This window comes from Fukomys damarensis, unplaced genomic scaffold (genome assembly GCF_012274545.1).
Source record: "Fukomys damarensis isolate Sample0158 unplaced genomic scaffold, DMR_v1.0_HiC HiC_scaffold_37, whole genome shotgun sequence".
Taxonomy (NCBI): domain Eukaryota; kingdom Metazoa; phylum Chordata; class Mammalia; order Rodentia; family Bathyergidae; genus Fukomys; species Fukomys damarensis.
The window spans coordinates 13,537,690-13,540,548 of NW_022900949.1; the positions used below are offsets into that span (position 1 = coordinate 13,537,690).

The 2,859-nt window shown below is 37.6% G+C and overlaps 1 protein-coding gene across 1 annotated transcript; it reads right to left on the reverse strand.

Annotated features, from left to right (window-relative positions):
* Window positions 1-964: 964 nt before the first annotated feature.
* On the reverse strand, window positions 965-1,960 carry LOC104874848 (olfactory receptor 7G1). Its single transcript, XM_010642093.2, has one exon. It carries the CDS (start codon window positions 1,943-1,945, stop codon window positions 965-967), a length of 981 nt encoding a protein of 326 aa, XP_010640395.1. The 5' UTR covers window positions 1,946-1,960.
* Window positions 1,961-2,859: the final 899 nt, after the last annotated feature.

Sequence of the window (2,859 nt, forward strand, 5' to 3'; positions counted from 1 at the left end):
AGAAGTAATAAAGGTAAAAAGAGAAAAGAAAAAAAAATGGAAACAATGTGTCTTTGTAAACACGGAAGGGTGTAGAGGATAAGGGGAAGGCTGGGGACTGGAGAAAAATAAGAACCTGATAAGTCATATATAGGTACAAGATCCCAATGATGAATGCAACTGTATTGTATACCTAAAATGTACCAATAAACTCAATGAGGAATAAATAAATAAATAAGTTCTGTGAAGTAAAAAAAATAAAAAAAGAAGTAATAGAGGCAAGGCTTCGTTCTTTACTTCCTTTTTATTCCAGTCAGGCTACAAGACCAATGGTTGATGCCACTTACAGCCAGAAAGAGTCTTCTGTCTTCAGTAAACCCCTGCAACTGCACCCAGAATTATGCTAATCCAATCAGTTCAGCTTTTCCTACTCAAGTTGACACAATCAGTTGACTATCACCGTCAGTTTTAAATAACACATATTTTCAAGTTATTGCTTTCTTTAATTATGAATACTTTATAGATAATAATCCTAAATATGATAGATGGTGTTATTGCCTTGAAAGATACTGTTTACCAATAACAGGTCTTATGAATTGCCTCAAAGGCTCTTTGCATTCACATTTCTGATTCATTAGTAGTACTTCCTCTAGGATGCAACTCACATGACTGTAATCATATATGTTTACACATAACCTTAGCTTTTTTTATTTTCCCTGTCATCCATTTTCTCATCTCACCTTCTCCTGAGACTGGATTAAAAGATTAAAGCCTCTGCTTCAGGTTTTACATATATGAATCTTAAGCAAAGAAAATATTTTCACAGAATTAAAATCATGTGCCAAATTTATTGAATGAGGCATAAAGCAACATCAAGTCACAAGCCAAGTTCAAATCTACCTAATTGTTATATTTTATAATCATGGTAGAAATTTATCCCACATGAAAGAAAAGGTTCAAGCTTTGTGGCTCCTCCAAAATCCTGTTATTTTGACTTGTTCTGGAAACCTGAATGCAAAACAACGATACATGACAGAAAAGAATGTAACATATAATTGAGCCTCCTCAACGCTTTTTTCATGTTCCTGTTCCTGAGAGTGTAGATAAAAGGGTTCAGCATCTGAGTGGCCACAGAATACATTACCGAAGCCACTGCGACCTTCCTAGGTGAATCTGTAACCACAGAGCTGATGTAGACCCCAAAACCTGTCCCATAGAACAATGAAACAACACAGAGATGAGACCCACAAGAGGAAAAGGCTTTATACTTTCCTCTTGATGACATTCTCAAGACAGAGAACACAATGTGAATATAAGAGATAATGATTCCTGAGAGAGGAATACCACCCACAAGGCCACCCACCAAATATACTAGGATGCTATTGAGGAGGCTATCAGAACAGGCGAGCTTGATGACCTGAGCAAGCTCACAGAAGAAGTGTGGGATTTCCAGGTCTGTACAAAAGGACAGGTGCAGCGCCATCAGAGTATGAAGCAGGGCATGAAGAGTGCTAATAAACAGGGAGAGTAAAACCAGCAGGACACAGAACTGAGGGTTCATGATTACTGTGTACCTGAGAGGGTGACAAATGGCCACATAGCGGTCATAAGCCATCACTGCAAGGAGACAACTTTCTAAACTACCAAAAGCTAAGACAGAGCAGACCTGGGAGAGGCAGCCTGTGTAGGAGATGCTCTGATCCTGTGCTCCGATGTTCACCAGCATCTTTGGGACAGTGCATGTGATCAAACAGATGTCATTAAAGGATAGGTTAGAGAGGAAGAAGTACATGGGGGTGTGGAGGTGGGAGTCAGAGCTGACGGCTAGGATGATGAGCAGATTCCCGATCACAGCTACCAGGTACATGGACAGGAAAAGGTAGAAGGTGAGGAACAGCAGTTCAGGATCATCTGTCAGTCCTAGGAGAAAAAATTCTAAGACAGCTGTTTGATTTACCTCATGCATGTTCCTGATGAATCTGATGGAAAGGAAAGGAGAAAACAAAATAAAGCAAACTTTCAATACAAACAGAAATGACAGTGCCTGAAAACATGGTAGATATGAAAAACTTTGGACCTGCTCTGAACCTACTTTTCACAGAATGTGAGGATAAGGGCCAGAAGTCTCTGTTTTAACAAACATTCCAGGGGAATTTGACATGTGCAAAGTTTCAAAAAATTTTAACACAAAGAAAAAATTTGTCCTTTATATTGAGCTAATGTAATATTCAAATATTAGTGTATATGCTTCTTCTATTCATCTCGAAGCATATGTCTTGTAACTTCTAATCTCTTTCTTGAGCACTAAAACATTTTCACACTTTGTATCATTCACTGAGACTGTTAGACACAATATGGCATAGGTGTCTGGTAGAATTATCTCACACTTTCAAACAAAACATATAAGGATGATCTTATCACATGTATCTTCTGAGACATGGTCTTCATTTTGAAATGCCTCAGAATCACTCAAACTCCTTGTCAAAATACAGGTGAAGCAGTTCCCACTATAAAAATCCATGTACCTATGAGAACAAGTCATGGGCAAAATATATGAAGTTAATGATTAAGAAAGACTGATTCAGAGATCCGATCGTCTGACTGATGAGTTGACTTTCTGAAAACAAAACAAAAAAAATTGTGAATATGTCTAGATCCTGAATGTCATGATTTTCATTTACTATATTATTTTAATACTTTCTTCTTGTGCATAACCCAAATGTTCCATTAAAATTTAAGTGTTCCTACTTCCACTCATGAAACTAATTGTAATCTGTGGAAGATACACAATCTGTGGCTGTGAACAAGGATTAGAAAATGTTGCCTATTCTCATTTCTTTTAATTTTCCCTTTCCTCTACCCCACCTACTTTCACTACTC